This window comes from Pseudophryne corroboree, chromosome 1, assembly GCF_028390025.1.
Source record: "Pseudophryne corroboree isolate aPseCor3 chromosome 1, aPseCor3.hap2, whole genome shotgun sequence".
In the NCBI taxonomy this organism is placed as follows: Eukaryota; Metazoa; Chordata; class Amphibia; order Anura; family Myobatrachidae; genus Pseudophryne; species Pseudophryne corroboree.
This window is the reverse complement of record NC_086444.1, coordinates 1,066,017,897-1,066,044,450: the sequence shown is the minus strand read 5'-3', so window position 1 is coordinate 1,066,044,450 and position 26,554 is coordinate 1,066,017,897. Positions and strand designations below refer to the sequence as shown.

Genomic DNA, 26,554 nt, shown 5'->3' with positions numbered 1-26,554 from the left:
TAGCCCTTTTGATAGCTTGCAACCCGCGCTGGTGCGGAATGTTGGTATACAGGCTAACCACATCGACCGTGCACATCAAGAGTCTCTCTGAAGTTGGAGTAAGGGTAGCCAACTTAGACAAAAATGCAGTAGTGTCCTTAAGGCAGGTGGTTTGGTCCTGTACCACAGGCTGAAGGAAATGGTCTAGATATTTAGACACCATGTAGTACAGGGAATCACGTGCCGCAATTATCGGGCGCCCAGGTGGGCTGGTGGAATTCTTGTGGAGCTTGGGTATAGTGTAGAGTACCGGAGTAATCGGCCAATCCTGTGTAAGTGCTTCTTTCACTTTGTCGTCAATAAGATGTTCCAGGATGGCCTGCTGTAGAATATCATCAAGCTCCTTTTTATACGTCACAGTGGGATCTGTGGGTAATAGTATATAGGTGGCATTATCCTGAAGTTGGGTGTATATTTCACTTTTATAGGCGGTGAGGTCCTGAACGACTATCCTTTTATATATATATATATATATATATGCTTTTTATGATTTATCAACTTCCATGTTATGTGGCATATAGTCTCTGATTCATAGCCTACCTACATTGATCTCACACCCCTGCTTCATAAGCCTTTAATCCCTGTGTCATCGGACACATAGTCTCTTATGTATAGTCGACCTGCATATAACAATATCAGTCTTACTACACTGATTAATTGGTAGACCATTTATTATTCATTTGGTTAGTACATTAGCCTCATGTTTCACAATCTCAGGTCTGGACTTATATATTTTTTTATCAGATTGTTTAAATTGTTTATATTGCTTTTCTGTCCCACTATGTGCTTTCCAATTACATTTGGCTGCATTTTGTCCCTCTCCAGCATCCTCACATCCCCTTGGTAACGGGTCTCACTTGTTTGTACCACGCCCCCTGGAGACGCCGGGTCGCCGGCGCCGGCGTGCGCCAATGACGTCAGCGGGTCTCCCGGAGAGCGGCGGTCGTCTGCACACGAGGTGTCACCGGTAACGTATAAAAATGTTTTTTATGTATGTATTGTTGGTCTTGATAAAAGGGCATAGCCCTGAAACGTTGGCTGAAAGCTACTGCATCCGTTCATTCTTTATTAGTCTCCATGAGTGCCAGCGATTTTGTAACTATATATATATATATATATATATATATATATATATATATATATATATATATATATATATATATATATAATTTTTTTGGTTGTAAACAATTTTGTTTGACTGAAGGAAACCTTGCGACAACATGACATAGCATCAGTGCGGCCAGTGCTTAAAGTGGTCCTAGAGAGGTGGTGGAACTCATCCCCCCGGCGCCCATGCAATAAAAGTATCGCGCGCCCCCCCAAAAAGTGGCGTGGTCTCAAAACGAAAGGCCTGTGGTCACACAATAGTAATAATGCCCACAGTAGTAGCACCCCTAATACAGGTTGAGTATCCCATATCCAAATATTCCGAAATACGGAATATTCCGAAATACGGACTTTTCTGAGGGAGAGTGAGATAATGAAACCTTTGTTTTCTGATGGCTCAATGTACACAAACTTTGTTTAATACACAAAGTTATTAAAAATATTGTATTAAATGACCTTCAGGCTGTGTGTATAAGGTGTATATGAAACATAAATGAATTGTGTGAATGTAGACACACTTTGTTTAATGCACAAAGTTTTATAAAATATTGACTAAAATTACCTTCAGGCTGTGTGTATAAGGTGTATATGTAACATAAATGCATTCTGTGCTTATATTTAGTTCCCATCACCATGATATCTCATTATGGTATGCAATTATTCCAAAATACGGAAAAATCCGATATCCAAAATACCTCTGGTCCCAAGCATTTTGGATAAGGGAGACTCAACCTGTACACACAATGCCCACAGTAGTAGCACCCCGTAATACACAATGCCCACAGCAGTAGCGCCCCTTTTACAATGACCACAGTAGTAGTTCTCCTTATGCAATGTCCACTGTACTGGTAGTGCCCCTTATATAGAGCCCATAGTAGTGGTGCCTCTTATGCAATGCCCCCAGTAGTAGTGCCCCTTATGTCCCCAGGAGTGATGCCCCTTATGAAGTGCCCCCTTTACAATGCCCACATTAGTAGTGCCCCCATTAGTAATGCCCTTAATGGTAGTGCCCCTGTGTAGTATTGTCCCCAGTAGTAATGTTGCCTGTAGTAATGCCCCCAGTCGTTTAGCTTCCTGTAGTTTAGCCCCAGTAGTTATGCCCCCAGTAGTTTAGGCCCTACAGTTATGACCCCAGTAGTTTACCCCCACTTTAGTTTAGCCTCCCAGTGGTAATGCCCCAAGTAGCCCCCTGCAGTTTAGCCCCTGCAGTTTAGACCCCCCCCCTGCAGTTTAGCCCCCCTGCAGTTTAGCCCCCCTGCAGTTTAGCCCCCCTGCAGTTTAGCCCCCCTGCAGTTTAGCCCCCCTGCAGTTTAGCCCCCCTGCAGTTTAGCCCCCCTGCAGTTTAGCCCCCCTGCAGTTATGCCCCCAGTAGTAATGCGCCCCTGTAGTTTGCCCCATGTAGCTTGCCCCCTTGTAGTAATGCCCCCTGTAGTTATGCCCCCCAGTAGTAATGCACGCTTGTAGCTTGCCCCATGTAAGTTGCCCCAAGTAGTAATGCCCTCTGTAGTTTGCCCCCTTGTAGTTTAGTCCCCAAATAGTAATGCCCCCAGTAGTGTGCCCCAAGCAGTAATGCGCCCCTGTAGTTTGCCCCCAGTAGTTTACCCCTTGTAGCTTGCCCCCAGTAGACGTGCCTTAAAAAAAAAAAAAACACCATACTTACCAAGCCCCACTCCCGCGTCCGACCGCTGTGATCCTCCTGGCGTCCGGCTCCCTGCACAATGAGAGAGATGTCATGACGTCTCTCTCATAGCGCACACTAGAGCTGGGAGTCGAAAGCAGGAGCTCAATAGTGAGCTCCTGCCGCCGGGCTTCCACTGTGCGGGGAGAGCTGGGCACCACTGGTAACAGCGGGCGCCCGGCATCTCCCTGTGGCGCTGGCACACATCGGGAGATGTGAGGCGGAACTGACGGAACGCAGTTCCGCCCCGTTCCTGCTCACTTTAACCCCTGAGTGCGGCAAAGAAACAAATTTTGCAACAACTGCATTTGTTAAGTGAAAGTATAACTTTCAAATAAAATCTAAGTATGTTATACAGAAGATAATTTTTTAGAATAATCTACATTATTGATGCAAAATTAAGCAAATCACATTTAAATTTTGTCATTTGTGCACAGAATCATGTAAATCATAATATTTAACAAGAAAAAAAATACAAAGTATGTTTTAAAAAATTTACATTTTTCGCATACAACATTCGGTACTATGGTTTTAAATTAAAACTCTAAAATGTCAGGCTGCGGAGCCTTACCTCCGGCGGGTGCTCCCGCGGGTTACCGTCCCGCTGACTGGCACGGCTGCGGCGGCAGGTCCTCCTGGACGGATGTGCGGCTGCCAAGGGCCGGGGGCCGAGGATCTGGAGAGCCGGGCGCTGCGATGGGGATCGCTGTGGTAAGGTCCTCTAGTGGTGACACAGTATAGTGTGTCAGAGACAGAAGCTGGCTAAAGCTGTGTGCTAACAGCTAAGTATGTCACCTGCTTGTCAGTAAATTATTGTTATCGCATTATCCCATGGGAATCCCAAAGTGAAATTTGGTACATGTTTAAATGAAATATGGGAGAACTCATCAAAAAAATAATAAAAAAAAATATCCCTATTTTAAAAAATTGAGGTCAAAGTCATGGTCAAAGGTTATTAAACTTTTTTTAGTACTACCTTACTAAATTAAAATTTAAGTGAAAAGATCTAGTCATAAGCTTCAAAATGACACTAATTTAATCTCTCTGTCTTAATTAGAACTCAAGTTACAGGCAAACGAAAAGACCCCCGCGGCAGTAAAATTGCATATTTTGTTCATCTTTCAATGGCTCCACCTCCAAAAATATCCAACCTACCTATGATGTTGAAATTTGGTGTACATTAGTTCCCCTCCCCCCCCCCCCCCATCCTACTGGTACACCAAATTTCATAAAAATCAGAGAGGGTCAGTAAAATGTTTGTTTTTTTTATGCTGGGGGCAGCCATGTTGGAGACCAGAGTATTACCAATTAAGTTCCCAATCTGTGTCCAGCCAATCCTGCATGTTCTCCCCTTACAAAAGGGGGCTGGTTTAGAGGGAGAGTGCCAGTGCTTCAAGTTACCTCCTTGTGAAAGGTTCTCCAGCTCTGTGCTCCCAGGTTACTTTTGGTTCCCTGGTCCTGGTTGCTCTCATCCATCGGTTGCTACTCGTGGAAGCGCTCACAGGGTGCCAGGTCATAGAGGAGCTCCAGGTGCTAACGGCGGTTCCCGCAGACGTCTTCGTTTCTTCAAAATCCAAGTTCTTCAGCCTCATCTTTCAATCACAAATCACAGTCTTCATTTCTTCAAAGTCCAAGTACTTCAGCCTTGTCTTTTAATCATAAAACACAGTCTTCAGTTCTTCTTTACTGGAGTTCTTCAGCTTCACTCTTCAAGACATTTAACCATAGACTCTAATTCTTCCAGTTTCTTCTATTTCTCCAATATTCGTGTACAGTCCTATTATTCATTAAAACTACAGTTATCTTCCTACGAAGTCCTCCTTTTCTTTACGCCCTCCGGCCAACGTTAACACTTAGTTTGGCTTCCACCCCATGAGGAGGAATTACATTCAGCCACCTCGTTTACTCTCCTCACATGTAGCTGTCCCTTCAGCCAAAACTCGGTTGTTGGAACCCCAACTTACGCCGAGCGTGACATAAAACATATAGAATACACAACACTTTTATAGATTGATCCATTATCTTCAGCCAAACGATCTACATTTCTAGAAAATTCTTAAATCAAGATTAAAAAAACACTCTAATCACTAAAATCAAATTAGTATTTCGAGCGTTATCTTTTAACATTAAAAAATAAATAAATTCTAGCACATTCTATTTCCCTGATGTAAAATACGGTACCATGATTTTCAATTCTGACCAGTGCAATGTCGGGTGACCCTGCTTGTGTGTGTGTGTGTATATGTATGTGTGTGTAAATATAACCCTTTTTTTGCGCTATATCGCTAGTCTCAAACCACTAAGAAATACCCTCTGTCAGATGAGGTATTAAGAGTAGATATGGAAATAGAAAAAGATTCTCGTAGGAGCCAATATGCCTTTAGTATGACAATATTTAAAAGTTTTTATTCATACAAAAATGAACGATATTTGTAACCTAAACATTCGTCATTGGTACAAATTTCTAAAAGTTCAATAAAACAATATAACAATCTTATACATAGACATTTTTCAGTTGATGTGAGGAATTTACAGTCAGGTGATCACAGTCAGAACTTGAAAGAGATGTATCTCCAACCAGATGCTTGTGGCAGAGGCTTTATTAACCCAATATCGTGAAAGCCAACGCGTTTCGTCCGTTATGACTTCATCAGGGATTTACAATCTTATAGTGAGACAATTTGCACATGGAAAATCAGATGCTCAGGTTCAGAGACAAATCACTTAGTAGGCGAACCCTCAATAGATCTGCAAAGGTGGCTCAGCATCTGTGTAATGAAATCTCAGATTTCATTACACAGATGCTGAGCCACCTTTGCAGATCTATTGAGGGTTCGCCTACTAAGTGATTTGTCTCTGAACCTGAGCATCTGATTTTCCATGTGCAAATTGTCTCACTATAAGATTGTAAATCCCCGATGAAGTCCTAACGGACGAAACGCGTTGGGTTTCACGATATTGGGTTAATAAAGCCTCTGCCACAAGCATCTGGTTGGAGATACATCTCTTTCAAGTTCTGACTGTGATCACCTGACTGTAAATTCCTCACATCAACTGAAAAATGTCTATGTATAAGATTGTTATATTGTTCTATTGAACTTTTAGAAATTTGTACCAATGACGAATGTTTAGGTTACAAATATCGTTCATTTTTGTATGAATAAAAACTTTTAAATATTGTCATACTAAAGGCATATTGGCTCCCACGAGAATCTTTTTTTTAATATATATATATATATATATATATATATATATATATATAATATAATATAATATAATATAAGTTATTACAGTTTTATTTCTATTATTTTTTATTACCACATGTAAATAGCTATTTAAGCTTGATTTAGCATTTTTGTGAAAAATAAAATAAATTCTCGATTGGTGCACAGTGACCGCCCAGGTTCTACAATTGCTCAGATGACCGGTAGCGATGGCGCCCTTGTAAACACCACGCCGGAAATTGCGCAGCTATTCCGCTCCTACTATGCTGAGGTCTACAGTTCACAACTGGTAGACTCGACATCAGACCTCTCCGCTTATTTAAGTAATATTCCCCTACCCACACTCCCCCCGGAGGCCTCTGAGATGCTGGAGGCACCCTTAACTCTGGAAGAGGTAACGGCGGCTATTGGCTTGTCTCCCAGCGGCAAGGCACCGGGCTATGACGGCATCCCCTCAGAGGTATACAAGACCCACATTGATTTCTTCGGTCCTAGGCTTCACGCCCTGTATTCTGATATTTTTGTTAATGATCAACTTCCCCCCTCTATGGCGGAGGCGATTATTATAGTGATCCCGAAGCCCGGAAAAGACCCTAGATCCCCAGAATCCTATAGACCGATATCATTGATTCCCACTGACGCTAAGATCCTGGCAAAGATTTTAGCAGTTCGACTCAACACCGTAATTACTTCCATTATCCACTCCGACCAGACCGGCTTTATGCCAGGGATGTCCACTTCTATTAACCTACGTAGATTATATACCATCTTACAAATCCCATATGACTTCCCCTCTGACTCGGTAGTGGTCTCACTGGATGCCGCCAAGGCATTTGACAGTATCGAGTGGTCCTATCTATGGGAGGTCATGACAGCTATGGGTTTCGGGCCTAATTTTATAAAATGGATTAAATTGCTTTATCAGCACCCGACTGCCAGGATCTCAGTGAATGGCTATATCTCTCCCTCGTTCCGCCTGTTTCGCGGGACCAGGCAGGGATGTCCTCTGTCCCCAACCTTGTTTGCCCTGGCCATCGAACCCTTGGCCTGTCTAATAAGGTCCCACCCAGGCGTGGTGGGCATTCATACCGGCCCTCGTGAGGATAGGATTGCCCTTTACGCTGACGACTCTGCAGGATTACACCAGGTCTATGCCTACAGTGTTGCAATTGATTGAGGAGTTCGGTGTATATTCAGGCCTTCATATTAACTGGTCTAAGTCCTCTATTATGCCTGTGATTGCCCCCCCCCCCCCCCTGCTGCTCCTAAAATCTCCCTACCGCTAGTTTGGACGGCGAAATTTAAATATCTTGGGATTCAGGTAACCAATGACCCCTCTGACTTTACACCTTTGAACCTTGATCCGATCATGCAACAAATTACTCGTAAATCCAAGACTTGGTGTAAGCTTCCATTGACTGTATCTGGCAGGGTCAGCCTCGTAAAAATGATAATACTACCTAAGATTCTATATGTGGTTCTGCAATCCCCTGTATATATTCATCCATCCTTCTTTAGAAAATTGAATAGTGTCCTGTCTTCTTTAATATGGGCTAGCAAACGTCCTAGAATACAACTGAACACTCTCACCAGGCTGCGCAGCGACGGAGGTCTGGCCTTGCCAAACTTTCAGATGTACTACTATGCCGCTCAGCTGTCTCATATTAGTGCATGGGTACAGGATACTGGCGTCACTTCTCTACACTGGGTATTTGTCCAATGCTACTTCCCCGACTTATCCCCCCTGCAGGTGTTGCTGAGTGGTAGCTTGGCCCGGTTCCTCCCTCCTCTTATATACCAAGCCATGAAGGTGTGGCAGGCACTAAAAATTCTTTTGAAATTTGATGGATTGGACCCGGACACCCCCCTCTGGTATTCTAAATGGCTCCCTGAACTGTATGCGCTCGAGGGGAGGGAAGTTTGGGCCCCTAAATCAGTGATTTCCATAAATCACCTTTATACGGATAATACGCTCAAATCCTTCCAACAACTAAAAGATGAGTTTAATTTGCCTAACTCCTATTTTTTTTAGATACCTCCAGCTCAGACATGCCTTGCAGTCCCAATTCGCCAATTCCCCCCCTAAAATTATACCATTTCCCATTAAGACTTTTGTAAGTATGCTGGGTCGAGTTAAGATGATTTCCCATGCTTATGGTTATCTACTCGCCAAACTCCATATAGATCCTTTGACACGTCTCCGTGTCAAATGGGAGCAGGATCTGGGCCCCATAGATGAAGAGAACTGGGCCCTTGCTTTGGAAACTCCGTGCACGGTTACCAAATCCGTCAGGTATCAACAGATACAATACTTCCTTTTGCATAGAATATATATGACCCCGGCCAGACTGGCCAAATTCGGGACGGGTCGTGTGGGTGACTGCCCTAAGTGTGGGATGAGTGCAGGTACTTTTTGGCACCTCATTTGGGATTGTCCGATTCTGCGGGCTTTCTGGGCGGGGGTCGGATCGATTCTGGGGAACACAGGGGTGGACGAGGCCATGCTTACTCCGCAATTTTGCATCCTGGGAATGGGTAGCTCTGACTTTGTGTCTGGTCCAGAGGGCCTATATGCTCGCAACATATGTGCAATGGCGAAGGTGAGCATTGCGAGGCTATGGATGGCCCCTAAGGGCCCTACACTCCCCGCTCTTAAGGCACTAATAAACGACACTGTTTTTAAGGAACGATACATTTATATGAAACACAATGCCTCCGCTAAATTTGAAAGAATTTGGTCTCCATGGCTGGAATCCATATACTCCGTCCCAGACCCTACAACTTAATGGTGATAGGGTTACTAACAGGTCCTGGATTTGCCAAGTTATGATCTTCTAGGGCCATAGGCTTCCCTCTCACCCAATGGGTTGTGAATGAGAGAGTGGCTCTGTGCCCATCTGGACAGGGTAGGATTTAGAGTGCTAGTATCCCCCAATGCGTCCTCTTCCCCATAATGTTTTTTGTCTCTTTGTTTTTTTAATTTTTTTATTTCTGGGGTTCTCTGTGTTTGGTTTCTGATTGTTTTCTTCTCTTTTAAAGGGTTTTACTCAGACGGATTGTCCGTAAGAGTTATATTTGAGGGGGGGGGGGACAAAACAAAGTATAATGTGATTTCATGAATACTAGAGAGTACGGATAATGCAAAATAATGGTATATATAACTGTACATTCCTATGCGCCTATGAGCAAATGACATAGTTTAAAAATAAGTCGAAAGTGAATGCTGTTCCCCGATGAGGACATGTCATTACGTGTTTAATGTGTTCCTGTTATGCAATGTCTGTATGCAAACTACTCTCCTTCGAAATAAAAATACTTTATTTAAAAAAAAAAAAAAATTATTGAATCAGGTTTAACTAGCGATCATTAACGTAATTTGATAATACAAAATTGATGATATTGGAGACATTTTTGGAAAAAACTTTAGCCAGCTTGTCTCTTGGAGACTACTTTGGAACACTGGAAATTTTCTAATACTGAAAATCACCATTTTACTTGCCCATAATTGAAGTGCTGGAGAAACACCTTCTCTATGAGATAACTTTATCCATTTTATGAAATCCAATCTTAAGCAGTATTCTCCCCAGGGCCTTTTTGATGGGCACTCTAACTGGAAATTTTCTTACACTGCCTGGGACTGACCAGGCTTGCATGGGATGACGCATTTATGGATTGGAACCTGCTCTTTGATGTTTTGGTCAGACTATCTTGATTAGGGTTCGATATGTATTACTGGCGGATGGGATGCTGGCTGTGTATATCCATATAGCGGCATCCCGCCCACCAGAATGCCAGCAGTGGGTTGAGCACCTCCAGTTCCCTGGCAGGCTCGCTGCATTCACCAGGCTGCGAACTCTGTGGCACGCTGCGCTCGCCACATGATCTGTTCCAACTCTACGGGTGTCATGGACACCCATGAGTGGGAATATCCCTGGGACGCCGGGATCCTGACTGCCGGCAAGTTTTCTTCATCCCATTAATTAGACTGTCTGCTAACGTCACATGTTGCAAATGTGCAGTTATTTGATCTGCAATTGCTTGTCTGTATCACCTTGGTCTTGGAATTATTCTTGGAGTATGCGCTTCCATCCACTGTTTCCTTTTGCTGACATGAGTTTTCCTTTTTTCATGCTGAAATAGCCTTTGTCACTGTTGCTCTTAAAACAATATCACATGGAACTCTCTTGGTGACTGAAGTGTCTGCCAAAGGTTCAGAGTCACTGAGGTTCTCTTACAGCAATGCAAGCAATAATTATAGGTAATCATGACAATCTAGTTCTATACACTCTGAACATGCTGGTATGTCATATACTGATTTCACACATGAGCCACACCTGTGTGGAAGCTGTTACATTCAATTTGCTTGGTTTCCCTCAAATGACCAGGTGTTTCTATCATTTGTCCTTTAGTTGTATGACCGTTTACGATTACATTAATGTAAGACAAAAGTTATATTTGTTTTTTGTTTTTTTTCCCCTGGTTTCAAACATTAGTTTAGAAACCGGCTTAAATGTCTAATATTCTAGGGTGACTGAGTAGTTTATGTATAGCCATCTGACCACCACACAAACACTATTGCTAGTAAAGTACTAGTCACATAAGTTAGATCCGCTTAAAAGATGACTTCAGTGTGCTAAATTGCTTTGATAACTACAGATGAGATACATAAAACAACAAAAATAGTTAACATTTGTAATGTACTTTTGTGTATTGAGTAGGTAAATTGCATGTCTATCTGAAAATGTTCCATTTGTAGTGTTTGGGTTTTTTGTTTTTTTTTGAGGGGGAGGGGGGGTTGTAACTCATGGTATGTAAGGGCATGTGTATCATACTTGCATTATAGTATATAACAAATACTTGTCTAATGTAGTATGTAACAAATAGGCTTCTGGCTGTACAAGTAGGCTCCCTAGTGTGGCTATAAACCCTCAGCCAGTCATCGTTCTCTCCGTGTTCCCCACAGGTGGTTATGCTTGTTCTAGCTTGGAAATTGGATGCACAGAATATGGGTTACTTCACATTACAAGAATGGCTAAAAGGAATGACCTCCCTACAGTAAGTGTGTCTTATTCATGATATGTTGGCATGTTATTACCTGCTAAACTAGCATCATGACCCTTACTCCTTTCATGAAGTGTGATAGTTGTTTTGGAACTAATCTCTTGTGGTACTGGCAAATGATTGAAAACACATTGGGTTGTAGTATGTAATGTTACTACAGATGCCACATAACCTAGCATCAATTCGCACCAAATAGACTTTGCTACTTAGCCTCGGCAAAACACTAATTCAAAGTACCTAGTACACGATAGGCAAACTAAGATGCAAAATTCAGGAAAAAGGACATAATCGAGGTTAAACAGGCAAAAAGACAAGTCCGATACAAATTATAAATTTGTGGAAAAAGTACACATCATGGGAATTGCACCTGGTGTGTTGCGCAACATGGCACAAAAGAGAGAGATGTAGTAAGGCACAACTGTATGTTGTGTCGTCTTGTTTCTAAAATGTTGAGGCCCCGCTAAGTGAAACTGTTATGTGCAGATGCGGACTGGCTGTCGTGCATGCAAGTGATACAACAAAATAATCGCTTAACTGCGCCCTCCATTAACATAATGTGTGGCTCTGAATCAAGCCCTCTATATTCATATGTTCCCCAACTATATGTCCTGTATTGTGCTCCCACCATTTATATTTTCTTTATTACGCTACTTTTTCTTCTCACGTTCCATATTGTCCACTCCACTTTGTTTATATGCTCTTTATTGTGCCTAAAATCTGTATTTCTGCAGCAAGGTACATTGGTTTCCACAGGAAAATATATTGGGGTGTAGAGTGGATCTTGATCCAGAGGCACCAACAGGCTAAAGCTTTAGGTTGTCCACAAGATGCATTGTGGCCTTTCTATAACCCCGCCTCAAGGCACTGTGAGCCCAGTTTCAAGTTGGTGCCTGCAGCAGCAGGTCACTTAACAGGAGGGCCGCACTGGGCAGCCCTGAAAAAACTTTTTGAAAGAAGATTCCTTCTCTTTGCTGTCAGCACTGTATGTCAGGGATACATTTCAGCACTGCAGCAGCATCACCTCCCAAGCGGCATCGCATATTCCCGCGGCACAGTTCCCGGGTATTTGCGGCGGAGAAGTCCGGCTTAGGCACAGAGTCGCAGACCGCTCTCCTGGTTCGCGTGCCTGCTACGGGGAGTAGGTAAGAGGGTTCCCCAGGTGGGACCCGCCATTAAATTGCGTTCCAACAGCGACCTAGGGTGACGGGTCGCAGCGCTGTCATGGACACTGTTCCGCCCTGGAGCTGCCTCTCAGACTCCCTCTTTCCATCACAGAGACACTGGGTGCCATCTAACAGTATAGCAGCAGTAGCTGGTCTCTGGGATTACAGGGCAAAGTCTCCCATGTAAAGCCGCCTGTACACAGAGCCGTACCTTTACATTCACTTGAGTATCCTACATGTCCTGACACAAACAGCGTGCGTTGAGAAAGTGTACTGTTATAGAATATAATGTACGAGTATTCTGATATGTCCTCCAGTCATGGACCGCTATATATAGTGCAGCTTTATTGTGATAATTTCTGCATTGCCTGTGACTGTGTGCCTGTATCTTCTGTGTGGTTTCACTCTGTGTTTCCCAGATATAACTGTCACTATATTCTGTACCCTAAGGGATAGGTGCATCTGGGTCCGCTAATATAGTGTGACACAGTATTTATTCAATACGTATATTCTACTGTATTCAGTTGCATAATACCGTATTTATTTGCAGGTATTGTATTTGTCTGGCTTTATCGTACTAAGGGGGTTATTCAGACCCGATCGCACGCTAGCATTTTTTTGCAGCGGTGTGATCGGGTCTGAACTGCGCATGCGTTTGCTGCGCAATGTGCAGGTGCGGCGGACACCACGACAGGGATCGCCGGATAGCAATGGTTTTAACAAAGAAAGCAATCGCAAGAAGATTAACAGGAAGAGGCCGTTTATGGGTGTCAACTGTCCGTTTTTGAGGAGTGTCCAGGCGAACGCAGGCGTGTCCAGCCGTTTCAAGGGATGGTTCCTGACGTCGGCTCCAGGCCGGATCGTCGCAGCGGCTGAGTAAGTTCTGAGCTGTGCAGAGACTGCACAAGCGATCGCACCCCTGCACAGCGTTTACCCCCTCCACCCTATAGGTGACACCTACCTGATCATAGCACTGCAAAAAACCACCTTCGTGCGATAAGGTCTGAATCACCCCAGAAGTCGCTCTGTTGTTGCATTCTCACATAGGGGGTGATTCCGAGTTGATCGCAGCACCAAATTTGTTAGCAGTTGGACAAAACCATTTGCACTGCAGGTGTGGCAGATATAACATTTGCAGAGAGAGTTCCATTTGGGTGGGGTGTGTTCAAACTGAAATCTAAATTGCAGTGTAAAAATAAAGCAGCCAGTATTTACCCTGCACAGAAACAATATAACCCGCCCAAATCTAACTCTCTCTGCAAATGTTATATCTGCCCCCCCCTGCAGTGCACATGGTTTTGCCAAACTGCTAACAAATTTGATGCTGCGATCAACTCGAAATTACCCCCATAATGTCTAACAGAAAGGACAGTAAATCAGTAGAAGCTCCTGCATCATGCAGAGCATTCTCCAGGATTTACCAGTGGGGGAAGTGTTGTATAATGGTCTGTGTACTATTTGTCATACTTCTCCCAATTAGTCCGCAACTCCTGCATCTACACTGGAGCCTACCTCTGCATTCACCAACCTACTGGGTACTCTGGTGGAACACCTAGCGCCCCCTGTGGGACCACCTGTGTAACTAAGTCACAAATTGTGTCCCTGGGTCCTTTAAGCAGGCTGCTTCCTCCTCACAATCCACAATCCTCTCTGATGTTTTATCTGAAGAGGAGGGGGGGGGAAGGGGAGCATACGGTCCTGTCAGACACAACTCTGTATTTCTGATTATTCCCCCTTGCAGATTGATGTTCCTGCCTTAGTGGTTGCTCTTAATCATACCCTACAATTCACTGATGGTGTGGATTCCACTACTGTGGCTAAGAAGAAAACTGATATGTTGAAACGGCAGAAGGTGGTTAAAACTGTAATACCCAATTCTGACCACGGACATCAGGTGGGGACCGTGGTCTTATCCAGGAAAAAAAAAATCTCCTCTGCATAAACGGGCCTTGGCTCGCTATCCTCTCCCTGCAGAGTTGTGTAACAAATGGGAGATTCCACCGCCGCCGGTGGATTCTTATGTCACCCGCCTCGTAGTGTTGTCCACTCCGCTCGTCACCACTGTCACTTCACTGAAAGAACCAACAGATAAGTGTGGGGTGTGTGTGTGTGTGTGTGTGTGTGTGTGTGTGTGTATATATATATATATATATATATATATATATATACACATACACAATAGTCCAAAGACCGGCACTCCCTCCGTTTAAATAGCTGCCCCGGTGCCCCCAGAGTGGATGCTGATACAGAAGACAAAAACTGCGGCACTCAGGGTCTTTTGCTTGAAAAAACTTGTATTAAAGAATTCAATTACATGGCGCACCCGCGCCCCACCAACGTTTCGGGGATTCCAACCCCTTTGTCAAGGTGTAGGTGAAAGAAAAGAAAAGAAATAAGACCATACTCACCCTATTTAAGGACAGGGACCCGCCACACACCGTGCAGAGCAGTTCCCGCTTCTCCGTCCACGCGTGTCAGATGGCGCCGGAAGATGACGTAGGGTGGCGCACTCAGGCGCGTCGTTGTGATTCCGTCGCCTGGCAACCTGCTGTGTTGCCGGCCTGTTGCCTAGCAACCCTCGCATCGTGACATCGGGACGGAGGCCCGGGAGCTGCAATAAAGAAAGAGAAAACACAATACCACAAACTGTTGTCACCATGAAAATAGTGCTGCTGCATGCTAAATACAGAAAGATGTTCCAGTGGCCCTAGGTACTTAATAAGCCCATGCTGTAGAGGGAAGGTAAAACCCGTCTGTGTGTTGAAAAACATGTAATTAGGGTGAAATAAATGCGTGGATCACCCGCAAGGAAAGGGGGCAGACATAGAATACCTGTGACAGGCTGGGATGAAAATCAGGTGTCCGAACCCCACTGTGCCCCTTAGTGAAAGGAAGAGAGATATAGGCCACATACAGTTTAAGTGTTACATATCCAGGGACAGGGTCCCACAGGCCTTACGATACAGTATATTATTTAGGCCACAGGCATACAGTGCGCACTGTATGCCTGTGGCCTAAATAATATACTGTATCGTAAGGCCTGTGGGACCCTGTCCACTGGAACATCTTTCTGTATTTAGCATGCAGCAGCACTATTTTCATGGTGACAACAGTTTGTGGTATTGTGTTTTCTCTTTCTTTATTGCAGCTCCCGGGCCTCCGTCCCGATGTCACGATGCGAGGGTTGCTAGGCAACAGGCCGGCAACACAGCAGGTTGCCGGGCGACGGAATCACAACGACGCGCCTGAGTGCGCCACCCTACGTCATCTTCCGGCGCCATCTGACACGCGTGGACGGAGAAGCGGGAACTGCTCTGCACGGTGTGTGGCGGGTCCCTGTCCTTAAATAGGGTGAGTATGGTCTTATTTCTTTTCTTTCACCTACACCTTGACAAAGGGGTTGGAATCCCCGAAACGTTGGTGGGGCGCGGGTGCGCCATGTAATTGAATTCTTTAATACAAGTTTTTTCAAGCAAAATACCCTGAGTGCCGCAGTTTTTGTCTTCTGTATATATATATATATATATATATATATAATATACACAGTTGTGCTCATAAGTTTACATACCCTAGCAGAATTTGTGATTTTCTGGCCATTTGTCAGAGAATAGGAATAATAACTCACAAACTTTTCTTTCACTCATGGTTAGTGGTTGGGTGAAGCCATTTATTGTCAAACAACTGTTTACTCTTTTTAAATCATAATGACAACAGAAACTACCCAAATGACCCTGATCAAAAGTTTCCATACCCTAGTTCTTAATACCGTGTATTGCCCCCTTTAACATCGATGACAGCTTGAAGTCTTTTGTGGTAGCTGTGGATGAGGCTCTTTATTTTCTCAGATGGTAAAGCTGCCCATTCTTCTTGGCAAAAAGCCTCCAGTTCCTGTAAATTCTTGGGCTGTCTTGCATGAACTGTGCGTTTGAGATCTCCCCAGAGTGGCTCAATGATATTGAGGTCAGGAGACTGAGATGGCCACTCCAGAACCTTCACTTTATTCTGCTGTAGCCAATGACAGGTCGACTTGGCCTTGTGTTTTGGATCATTATCATGTTGGAACGTCCAAGTACGTCCCATGCGCAGCTTCCGGGCTGATGAGTGCAAATTTTCCTCCAGAATTTTCTGATAACATGCTGCATTCATCTTGCCATAAATTTTGACCAAGTTCCAGTGCCTTTGTAGCTCACACATCCTCAAAACATCAGTGATCCACCTCCGTGTTTCACAGTGGTAATGGTGTACCTTTCATTATAGGCCTTGTTGACTCCTCTCTAAATGTAACGTTTATGGTTGTGGCTAAAAAGTTCAATTTTGGTCTCATCACTCCAAATTACTTTGTTCCAGAAGTTTTGAGGCTTGTCTCTGTTCTGTTTGGAGTATTGTAAGCGGGATGCTTTGTGGCATTTGTGTAGTAATGGCTTTCTTCTGGCGACTCGACCATGCAGCCCATTTCTCTTCAAATGCCTCCTTACTGTGCATCTTGAAACAACCACACCACTTTTTTCAGAGAGTCCTGTATTTCAGCTGAAGTTATTTGTGGATTTTTCTTTGCATCCCGAACAATTTTCCTGGCAGTTGCGGCTGAAATTTTTGTTGGTTGTGAATGCCAAATTGCTTCCTTACAAATATTTAAAATGCCCACTCTAATATATACTGCAGATGCCAGGCGCATTTTATTACCATATACGATAAAAGTGCGCTGTACATCGCAAAACACTGCATGCCATAAGAGAAAACAATACACCCACACATTATCTGAGTTCCAAAGCTCATTGATGTATATTTGTTATTAAAAGGATATGGATTCAATATATTACAATGTACAGTATACACATAATTACATTATTACAATTTATACAGTAAGCAGTTAATACATACAGTTACAGGCCAGCGATACAATTACCATATCTTTCAATGCATCCTCTTAATATCTCTCTCAGCAAATAAATACAGGAACTGATCTGGCAGCAACTCCATCATCGTCTAGTCCAAAACAGCAACTGCCTTCTGTGTGATCAGCAATGTGTTATCTAGTTTGGGGGAGGGGACTTTCTCATTCATGATGAGTCACTGGTTTGTTCGTATGTTAAACAGGTGCCTTGAAGACATCCAAGGGCTGGCCTGAGCTTCCTGTCCACTACCTGTTTGGAATATCTATTGTTCTAATAAAAGTGATTTTAGCTTACATACATTTAATCATAACTATTTGTTGCAATGTCCTACAACTTAACAAGTATCAAATGAATCTACACATTAATCTGGTTGTTTTAATAGTAAATATGACAGGTGTATCTGGCTTCGTTCAAATAATACACATACATGACATTACTTATTATATAATTTTAAATCATCATGATGTCTGGCGCTTGATATTATTATAATTATGTACTGTATGAAATAAGTGTTGAATCCATCTCTGTGGCATGTCCGTGTAAATGCGTGTGTTACCATATATTGCTGTGCTTGCTGCGCGTATTTGCAAGTATAGCGACTCATAATGTGTGTAGTTTGTATGTTCTTTTTATGTAATATTTTTGACTTCGACAGTCCACCAATAACTGCCATCAATTATTAACATAAGAAAAAATATTTCAGACAATAATCGGTGACCTAGACACAAGTCTGTATTCATTTTGAAAATCAGACACTTGTCTATATTTGGGGAAGACAGGGAAGAGGACGAGACATCCTCTATATGCACTCGGCGGTCACGTAACCACTGGTTGGGTGTGGGACAACATTCAACCTATAGAGTATGCTGGGACAGTGCTTTGGCCTATAATGTCTGATTTGCGACGAACATTTCACACATACATGTACCTACGTCTTTGTACACTGATGTTTGGATTCGATTGAGGTTCTGCTGGGTAGATGAAGACACAAACAAATCGTGAAAGTGACATATAACATTTTCATGATCTACATAGTCCTATCATTTTATGAACATTGTTTCCATTTTTGGAACGCATGCTAGGTCTGTTTTATAATTGAACAAGGGTTATAAGTAGTGTCATTCCTAAATAACATAAACCTTTGGAGTTCGGGGAGAGCCACTCATAAACCTTTCTTCCACATATATTAATGAGCTCTTTATCTGCAATGTGTGAATAGTCATTGTCTGTTTTTTCCTGATTACCTCTGAACTCCATAACTACTAGACCTTTGATTTTTCTCTGACTTTAACAAACTGATCGGCTAATCCTGGGATCCTATAAGGAAATCAGTCCTTCCTCCAGAACCAGTTCCAGTCCCACACTCGACTCCTCATAAAAAAAACCTCGCAAAAATAGAATATCCTGAAAATAAATGTTTGTCAGCGGGAAAGAGAGAAAAGAGAAATAGAACAAAACAACTCTTGTTCATAACAAATCAATTACAATGACTGGTCTTTCTGCAATCCTTTAGTACGCTCAGGTAGTGTTCAACAGTGCCGCCTCTCAGTCTTCACGGAACAGAGTCTCTGGTGATACTTTTGCGATCTCACTCCATTTACGAGTTCCTTCCGGACTACCGACTTTCCTGCAATGGGAATCGTGGACCCAAGTCTCTCTCTCGGCTACTTTCACTGGGATAGTGCTGTCAACAAAACTTGGTATGGTCCTTCCCACCTGTCTACTAAGCAACCTGAGCGTAAGAACAATCACAGAGTCTCTTGGTTCCCAATGAAGACAAATAGTATTTGGCATACCAGCAATCAACAGTTTCAAGTTCTTTTGTCAAGTTCTCAAATGCTGGCTTATCTCAATAAGGTACTGTACTGTCACCTCATTAGTGTATTTCTGATCATTGTGCGGATCAATCATGACATGAGGTTGTCTTCCAAAAACAACCCAAAAAAAACACAAATACCAAAACAAAAACAAATTTCGAAGAGGGTGATTCGTTAAGTGAAGATCTGGGAGTGGTTCCGATGCTACATAATACTAGTGGCAGTATCTATGATCACAATGGTACAATTTCAAGCTTTGCTCCTACTTCTAGGGGTACCATTATCTACACAAAAAATTCTGCGCAATTTTTCTTTGCGGTAAACACAGCAGCATCCGTGGCGGCAGGAAATGCCTCTACCCAGTTTGAGAAAACATCAGTGCACACCAATACATAACAATAATTCCTAAAGGGTGTTAATTGTACGAAGTCAATTTGTATTTCCTGAAAAGATCCGTCTGCAGGAGGGATATGGGATGGCTCTGTTGGTATTTCTTTACCAATATTCTAGCTCAAGCAAGCAAGACAGGTCATTGCTCTCTTACCTGCATGAGAATAGAATCCTGGTGCACACCAGTAGGCTCTCATCAGCCTGCACATACCCTCTTTGCCTAGATGAGTCAGACCGTGTGCCACCTCAGCTAGACTTGGAAGGTATGCTCTGGGGGCTACTGGCTTACCGTATCCACCTGTCCACGGTCCTGAGAACTCCTGGCCATACCCCTTTGTACTCCAGACTGCCTTTTCCTGTAGGGAACACAATTTTTTTATTTTAATTTACTATCGTGTGTTTGCAATGTAGAGTACCATGAGCATAACTAAAAAAAAAAAAACATCTCTAGAGGAGAGAAAGAAGAAGAAAATGAAAAAGAAAATGTCAGGTTTGCCATTCACCAACAGGCATATCAGTGTCTATACAAAATTTCCCTTCACCAGTATTCCCATTCTCCACCCTTTGTGCATGACAAGGCACACTGCAGTAATACTGGTGTTATCGTGCTGTTGAGATATAATGGGTTTGGTTAGAACTCTGAAGGACCTAGGCATGTGGAGTTTGAACTGTAATTGTGTCCATGTATTGTACCACCCTGTGTGAACGCAAAAGATGAAGAGGAAAACTGTGGAGAAACAGAATAGAGGTTGGTGACAGGTGAGTTTGTAGAGGTGAAGATTTTATAAAAATTTGACAACTGGATTGGGCACTACGGGGAAGTGATTCTCTACTTGGTCTACTCCCCTTAAAAAAATTCTGTGTTTATCGTATCGCTATTGAGACTATCCCAGCCATCAATCCAGTGTCCTGTCCATCCTAAATTCATAGGGAAAACAACAAAATGCTGAATCTGGCGCTCTGTCACTTCCAATCAATATGCTGCCAGCAACATGGGGCTACTCACCCCTATTAGATTGAAAAATCAAACAAGCAAAAAAGAAAAGTTGCAGCGCATATAGATTAGAATTATTAAGAGTCTATTTATTAAAACACATATATGAATAAAAATATATATATTCAACAAACTGTGCAATTTATACCACCGGCCGGTCAGTACATTTTTACAATAATTGATGCATGCATATACCAAATGTAACATATATTGTAACAAATTGCTTCCTATCTGTTCAATATATTTAAGCAATACCTACTAGAATAATTAAAATATAATATGATAGATCTGATAGTTATTCAGACTGAATAGTGCGCTCAATAGTTTATCCTGTGAGGTTATATAACAGTCATTTTTGGTGAAAAGAATGATGATGATAAAGTATATTCCTCACTTCAGGTGCAAATAGATGTGCTATAAATAGCTGCAACCTGTAATTGAGCCAATGCTCTCACTGAAAGTGTGTCTGGCCAGACATTAATATAATGCGGTCTCACCACTCCTGTGCATGGGTAATTTCACCCGAGATGTCCTCCCGGCTGCTGGTGCTCTCAACCCTTTATTGCGCAGTCATCTCTGGGGGATCATATAAGAAAGGTGAAGAATTCCAATCGCATCTTACTGGAGTGTATGGTTTAGCTGTAAAGACCTCCGGGCAGCGGTATATCCGTTTGAATGAGTAATTGACGCGTTTCCCCGCCTCCCTCCGGGTTCATTCTGATGAAGCCGCTGAACCCGGAGGGAGGCGGGGAAACGCGTCAATTACTCATTCAAACGGATATACCGCTGCCCGGAGGTCTTTACAGCTAAACCATACACTCCAGTAAGATGCGATTGGAATTCTTCACCTTTCTTATATGATCCCCCAGAGATGACTGCGCAATAAAGGGTTGAGAGCACCAGCAGCCGGGAGGACATCTCGGGTGAAATTACCCATGCACAGGAGTGGTGAGACCGCATTATATTAATGTCTGGCCAGACACACTTTCAGTGAGAGCATTGGCTCAATTACAGGTTGCAGCTATTTATAGCACATCTATTTGCACCTGAAGTGAGGAATATACTTTATCATCATCATTCTTTTCACCAAAAATGACTGTTATATAACCTCACAGGATAAACTATTGAGCGCACTATTCAGTCTGAATAACTATCAGATCTATCATATTATATTTTAATTATTCTAGTAGGTATTGCTTAAATATATTGAACAGATAGGAAGCAATTTGTTACAATATATGTTACATTTGGTATATGCATGCATCAATTATTGTAAAAATGTACTGACCGGCCGGTGGTATAAATTGCACAGTTTGTTGAATATATATATTTTTATTCATATATGTGTTTTAATAAATAGACTCTTAATAATTCTAATCTATATGCGCTGCAACTTTTCTTTTTTAAATTCATAGGGAACCCGGTATCTGTGAGATAATTTCCTCTACCTGTGATGGACATGCATCTAGAACAGTAGAATGCGACATTAGTCTTCGTGGGTGTCTAACATACTTTCTCTAACGTCCTAGTGGATGCTGGGGACTCCGTCAGGACCATGGGGAATAGCGGCTCCGCAGGAGACAGGGCACAAAAGCAAGCTTTTAGGATCACATGGTGTGTACTGGCTCCTCCCCCTATGACCCTCCTCCAAGCCTCAGTTAGGTTTTTGTGCCCGTCCGAGCAGGGTGCAATCTAGGTGGCTCTCCTAAAGAGCTGCTTAGAAAAAGTTTTTAGGTTTTTTATTTTCAGTGAGTCCTGCTGGCAACAGGCTCACTGCATCGAGGGACTTAGGGGAGAGATTTTCAACTCACCTGCGTGCAGGATGGATTGGAGTCTTAGGCTACTGGACATAGCTCCAGAGGGAGTCGGAACACAGGTCACCCTGGGGTTCGTCCCGGAGCCGCGCCGCCGATCCCCCTTACAGATGCTGAAGATCGTGGGTCCGGAAACAGGCGGCAGAAGGCTCTTCAGCCTTCATGAAGGTAGCGCACAGCACTGCAGCTGTGCGCCATTGTTGCTACACACTTCACACTGAACGGTCACGGAGGGTGCAGGGCGCTGCTGGGGGCGCCCTGGGCAGCAATAATGAATACCTTTTATGGCAAAGAATACATCACATATAGCCATTGAGGCTATATGTGTGTATTTAACCCAGGCCAGATATCTCAAAACCCGGGAGAAAAGCCCGCCGAAAAGGGGGCGGGGCTTATTCTCCTCAGCACACAGCGCCATTTTCCTGCTCAGCTCCGCTGTGAGGAAGGCTCCCAGGACTCTCCCCTGCACTGCACTACAGAAACAGGGTAACAAAGAGAAGGGGGGCATATTTTGGCGATATTTATATATTTAAAGCGCATATAACAGAAACAACACCTTTTTAGGGTTGTTTATATACATTTTATAGCGCTTTTGGTGTGTGCTGGCAAACTCTCCCTCTGTCTCCCCAAAGGGCTAGTGGGATCCTGTCTTCGATAAGAGCATTCCCTGTGTGTCTGCTGTGTGTCGGTACGTGTGTGTCGACATGTATGAGGACGATGTTGGTATGGAGGCGGAGCAATTGCCGGTAATGGTGATGTCACCCCCTAGGGAGTCGACACCGGAATGGATGGCTTTAATTATGGAATTACGTGATAATGTTAGTACATTACAAAAGTCAGTTGACGAAATGAGACGGCCGGAAAACCAGTTGGTACCTGCTCAGGCGTCTCGGACACCGTCAGGGGCTGTAAAACGTCCCTTACCTCAGTCAGTCGACACAGGTACCGACACAGATGAATCTAGTGTCGACGGTGAAGAAACAAACGTATTTTCCAATAGGGCCACACGTAATATGATCACGGCAATGAAGGAGGCTTTGCAGATCTCTGATACTGCAGGTACCTCAAAAAGGGGTATTATGTGGGGGGTGAAAAAACTACCTGTAGCTTTTCCAGAATCAGAGGAATTGAATGACGTGTGTGATGAAGCGTGGGTTAACCCCGATAGAAAACTGCTAATTTCAAAGAAGTTATTGGCATTATACCCTTTCCCACCAGAGGTTAGGGCGCGCTGGGAAACACCCCCTAGGGTGGATAAAGCGCTCACACGTTTATCAAAACAAGTGGCGTTGCCGTCTCCTGATACGGCCGCCCTCAAGGATCCAGCAGATAGGAGGCTGGAAACTACACTGAAGAGTATATACACACATACTGGTGTTTTACTCCGACCAGCAATAGCCTCAGCCTGGATGTGCAGTGCTGGGGTAGTGTGGTTGGATTCCCTGACTGAAAATATTGATACCCTGGATAGGGACAGTATTTTATTGACTTTAGAGCAATTAAAGGATGCGTTTCTTTATATGCGAGATGCTCAGAGGGATATTTGCACTCTGGCATCGAGAGTAAATGCGATGTCCATATCTGCCAGAAGAAGTTTATGGACGCGACAGTGGTCAGGTGATGCGGATTCCAAAAGGCATATGGAAGTATTGCCATATAAAGGAGAGGAATTGTTTGGGGTCGGTCTATCGGATCTGGTGGCCACGGCAACTGCCGGCAAATCCACGTTTTTACCTCAGACTCCCTCCCAACAGAAAAAGACACCGTCTTTTCAGCCGCAGTCCTTTCGCTCCTATAAAAACAAGCGGGCAAAAGGACAGTCTTATCTGCCCCGAGGCAGAGGAAAGGGTAAGAGAGGGCAGCAAGCAGCCCCTGCCCAGGAACAGAAGCCCGCCCCGGGTTCTACAAAGCCATCAGCATGACGCTGGGGCTTTACTAGCGGACTCAGGAGCGGTGGGGGGTCGACTAAAGATTTTCAGCAATCAGTGGGCTCGCTCACAGGTGGACCCGTGGATCCTGCAGATAGTATCTCAGGGTTACATGTTGGAATTCGAAAGGTCTCCCCCTCGCCGGTTCCTAAAGTCTGCTTTACCAACGCCTCCCTTAGAAAGGGCGACGGTATTGGAAGCCATTCACAAGCTGTATTCTCAGCAGGTGATAATCAAGGTACCCCTCCTACAACAGGGAAAGGGGTATTATTCCACACTATTTGTGGTACCGAAGCCGGACGGTTCGGTAAGACCTATTCTAAATCTGAAATCCTTGAACCTGTACATACAGAAATTCAAGTTCAAGATGGAGTCACTAAGAGCAGTGATAGCGAATCTGGAAGAAGGGGACTTCATGGTGTCCCTGGACATAAAAGATGCTTATCTGCATGTCCCAATTTACCCCTCACACCAAGGGTATCTCAGGTTCGTGATACAAGACTGTCATTATCAGTTTCAAACGCTGCCGTTTGGTTTGTCCACGGCACCTCGGGTCTTTACCAAGGTAATGACCGAAATGATGGTTCTTCTACGAAGAAAAGGCGTATTAATTATCCCTTACTTGGACGATCTCCTGATAAGGGCAAGGTCCAGAGAACAGCTGGAAGTCGGGGTAGCACTAACCCAAGTAGTGCTTCAACAACACGGGTGGATTCTGAATCTTCCAAAATCTCAATTGACACCGACAACACGTCTGCTGTTCCTGGGAATGATTCTGGACACTGTTCAGAAAAAGGTGTTTCTCCCGGAGGAGAAAGCGAGGGAGTTATCCGAACTTGTCAGGAACCTCCTAAAACCAGGAAATGTGTCAGTACATCAATGCACAAGAGTCCTGGGAAAGATGGTGGCTTCTTACGAAGCAATTCCATTCGGCAGATTCCACGCACGAATATTTCAGTGGGATCTGCTGGACAAATGGTCCGGATCGCATCTGCACATGCATCAGCGGATAACACTGTCACCAAGAACAAGGTTGTCTCTCCTGTGGTGGTTGCAGAGTGCCCATCTGTTAGAGGGCCGCAGGTTCGGCATACAGGACTGGGTCCTGGTGACTACGGATGCCAGCCTACGAGGCTGGGGAGCAGTCACACAGGGAAGAAACTTCCAGGGTGTATGGTCAAACCTGGAGAAGTCTCTTCACATAAATATACTGGAGCTAAGAGCGATCTACAATGCTCTAAACATGGCGAAACCGCTGCTTCAGGGTCAGCCGGTGTTGATCCAGTCGGACAACATCACGGCAGTCGCCCACGTAAACAGACAAGGCGGCACGAGAAGCAGAAGAGCAATGACAGAAGCTGCAAGGATTCTTCGCTGGGCGGAAAATCATGTCATAGCACTGTCAGCAGTGTTCATCCCGGGAGTGGACAACTGGGAAGCAGATTTCCTCAGCAGACACGACCTTCACCCGGGAGAGTGGGGACTTCATCCGGAAGTTTTCCACATGATTGTGAACCATTGGGAAAAACCAAAGGTGGACATGATGGCGTCTCGCCTCAACAAAAAACTGGACAGATATTGCGCCAGGTCAAGAGACCCTCAGGCAATAGCTGTGGACGCTCTGGTAACACCGTGGGTGTACCAGTCAGTGTATGTGTTCCCTCCTCTGCCTCTCATACCAAAGGTACTGAGAATTATACGGAAAAGGGGAGTAAGAACAATACTAGTGGCTCCGGATTGGCCAAGAAGAACTTGGTACCCGGAACTTCAAGAGATGCTCACGGAAGATCCGTGGCCTCTATTTCTAAGAAGGGATCTGCTTCAGCAGGGACCTTGTATGTTCCAAGACTTACCGCGACTGCGTTTGACGGCATGGCGGTTGAACGCCGGATTCTAAAGGAAAAGGGCATTCCAGAGGAAGTTATTCCTACCTTGATTAAAGCTAGGAAGGAAGTGACCGCACAACATTATCACCGCATTTGGAGAAAATATGTTGCGTGGTGTGAAGCCAAGAAGGCCCCAACGGAAGAATTTCAATTGGGTCGATTCCTACATTTCCTGCAGGCAGGATTGTCTATGGGCCTAAAATTGGGGTCTATTAAAGTTCAAATTTCGGCCTTATCAATTTTCTTCCAGAAAGAATTGGCTTCAGTGCCTGAAGTACAAACTTTTGTCAAGGGTGTACTACATATACAGCCCCCAATTGTGCCTCCAGTGGCACCGTGGGATCTAAACGTAGTTTTGGATTTTCTCAAATCTCATTGGTTTGAGCCTCTCAATTCGGTAGATTTGAAGTATCTTACATGGAAAGTAACCATGCTACTGGCCCTGGCTTCAGCCAGGAGAGTTTCAGAGTTGGCGGCTTTATCGTACAAAAGCCCATATCTGATTTTCCATTCGGACAGGGCAGAACTGCGGACACGTCCTCATTTTCTCCCTAAGGT

At 44.0% G+C, this 26,554-nt stretch overlaps 1 protein-coding gene across 5 annotated transcripts in view; it reads left to right on the top strand.

The window, feature by feature from the left end:
* The window catches only part of DCUN1D4 (defective in cullin neddylation 1 domain containing 4), a 155,010-nt gene that overhangs the window by 92,163 nt on the left and 36,293 nt on the right, over nucleotides 1-26,554 (top strand). For all 5 annotated transcript variants that reach the window (XM_063920949.1, XM_063920947.1, XM_063920948.1 and 2 more), the window contains one exon: nucleotides 11,012-11,103. In XM_063920949.1, the coding sequence (XP_063777019.1) occupies nucleotides 11,012-11,103 (92 nt within the window). The remainder of the gene's footprint in view (nucleotides 1-11,011; nucleotides 11,104-26,554) is intronic.